This window comes from Octopus bimaculoides, chromosome 7 (genome assembly GCF_001194135.2).
Source record: "Octopus bimaculoides isolate UCB-OBI-ISO-001 chromosome 7, ASM119413v2, whole genome shotgun sequence".
Taxonomy (NCBI): domain Eukaryota; kingdom Metazoa; phylum Mollusca; class Cephalopoda; order Octopoda; family Octopodidae; genus Octopus; species Octopus bimaculoides.
The window spans coordinates 8,448,931-8,451,436 of NC_068987.1; the positions used below are offsets into that span (position 1 = coordinate 8,448,931).

A 2,506-nucleotide genomic window follows, 5' to 3' on the forward strand; every position below is an offset into this window, starting at 1 on the left:
TATATATATATATAACTTCTCCCTCTAAATATATATGTGTGTGTGTGTGTGTAATTAAGTCTCGTTCCAATTTTTTCCATCATTAAGTTAGTCAAGTCTATGTACCTCTAGCATAAAAGAAGCTATGCGCTTTCAGTTAGTGAGTCTGAAATTTCACCAATACCACCCCTCCCACCAGCAGCAATATCGCTGCGAAGCCGACATTAAAATTCCGGTTGGTTGTCATAAGCAGTGCTATTTTGCTTGACATAAAATTTAACCTGCAACTCGCTCCATTACTTATATTGAGTGGGCATTTTTCCGAGTTATAGACAACTAACTGATATTATAAAAACGCACGTACGCGCGCATGCACACATATACACGTGCGTATGAGAGTTCTATTTGAGTGTATATATATGCATCTGCATTAGTAATACGACAAAGATGTACTCACGATGTACACACCGTACTCGAGCTTCTTGTCCATGTTTACAAGTTACCGTGCCCCAAGGGTAGTGAGAACATTCCGATAGTGACAGTTCTTGTCCATTGCAGTCAACCTTGTCCAACCAAATTCGACCGGTGTAACCAGAAACTCTGCTTATTACACGAACACCGTAACTGTGGAGTATGAATAGGGAGAGTAGAAAATGTTAACCAAGGATAGGACAGAAGGGGAGATAACTGAATGGGAAAGATAGATAGATAGGTAGATAGATAGATAGATAGATAGATAAATATGTAGGTAGATAGATAGATAGATAGATAGATAAATATGTAGGTAGATAGATAGATAGATAGATAGATAGATAGATATGTAGGTAGATAGGAAGATCAGTATATAGATAGATAGATAGATAGATAGATCAGTAGATAGATATGTTTCTTTATTAGCCACACAGGGCCGAACACAGAGGAGACAAAATACAATGTAGAGCTTTTCTTTTGAAACAAGAGAAAAAGGAGAAAAATAAAATTTCGATCAATAGGGATCGTGAAAAAAAAAAAAAAAAAATGCGCCGATCGAAAGGGATCGTGCATCACAGAAAATATTGCAAATGTTGCAAAAACAGAAAAACAAATTAGGTTTATCCGTGGAAAGAAAAGCCTACGGAAAAGACCACGGTAACCTCGGGCTATAATGTCCTACAAAGACACATTACAGTAAGTGACTCTTTTTTTCTTTTCTTTTCCTCGTTCATAGGATTATGCTCAAGGTGGCTTCGTCATTCACACGTGCCATCCTCGCTACATTCACCCATCTTTTATTGAAGCATTTGCTAAACAATAAAAATCTATGGATGGTTGGCAGATCGCTAATGTGATCTGCTGAAAAATTAATAAAAAGCAAATCAATAAAAAGATTTTTTTAAATTGATATAAAAAAAAATTAATATAAAATTAATAAAAACAGTTGTTTGCAATGCTACACCGTGAAGAAAAATTATAGCGTCAGCTAAACTTGACAGAGGCTGTGAATAACACCTACATTGCTAGAAAGAGGAGCTAATGTGCTCCAATGCTGTTATAAAGCACATAACACATACTCTGATGATAGGGGCTGCAAACGCCTCTCAATATATATGAGGACATTAAGTTTAATCAAGAAATAATCCGTCTTTCAACAAGAAAACAAGACCATAAGGCTTTATGTAAGCGAATATCTGATTTACTTTCTTATTCACTATAATCGGTTTCAAATTTTACATAAGATCATCAGAAACACGTTATACTTACCTATAACCAAGCATCCGGCAAACCACAGTTGACTCTTGATCACCCCACGAATCATCGCATACTGTTCCCCATTCATTCATGTAGTTCACTTGAACCAGCCCTTCATTTGTATTTCCGCCTGTAATTCGGACATCGATCTGGTAAGCTGTCGGATATGAAAAGAGAAAATCATTTTCGTACAGAATATAGCGTTTATCTTTTATCGTTTACTGGTTTCACACATAATAGTTCGGCCATGCTGGGGCACCACCATGAAGGGTTTTGTAGAGTACACTGATAGTAGTACTTTCTTTTTTTCAAAGTCTGGTACGTATTTTATCGGCCTCGTTTGCCGAAGCGCTAGTCTACGGGGAAGTAAACAAATACTGATCGTCAAATGGTGGGGGTGGGGAACAAACAGACACAAACACAGAACTATATGATAGGCTTCCACACAGTTTGCATCTATCAAATTCACAGAGAAAGCATTGGTTGGCCTGAAATTAAAGAAGAAGACACTTGGCCAAGGTGCCACGCAGTGGGACTGAACTCGGAACCACGTGGCAGCAAAGCGAGTTCTTTAACCATACAGCTATGCCTGCGCTCATATATATACATATATATATATGTCTGTGCACACGTTTGAATGTGGTGTGTGCCAGAGGGTTTGCAAATCCAATGGGGGTCTTAAAAGACATGTTAGGATCCACAATGAGCAGAACTTACTTGCAGGTATTGGTAGTGCAAATCAGAGGTGCAATCTGTGTGGGTGTTTTTTCAAAACAGTCTGGTTTAAAAAGCCACATCA

The 2,506-nt window shown here is 37.8% G+C and overlaps 1 protein-coding gene across 1 annotated transcript in view; it reads right to left on the reverse strand.

Annotated features, from left to right (window-relative positions):
• The window catches only part of LOC106877287 (scavenger receptor cysteine-rich type 1 protein M130), a 20,218-nt gene that overhangs the window by 7,804 nt on the left and 9,908 nt on the right, over positions 1–2,506 (reverse strand). The window contains exons 5-6 of the mRNA XM_052969117.1: positions 1,720–1,864; positions 383–603 (exon numbers count right to left, since the gene is read on the reverse strand). Coding sequence (XP_052825077.1) covers positions 383–603; positions 1,720–1,864 — 366 coding nt within the window. The remainder of the gene's footprint in view (positions 1–382; positions 604–1,719; positions 1,865–2,506) is intronic.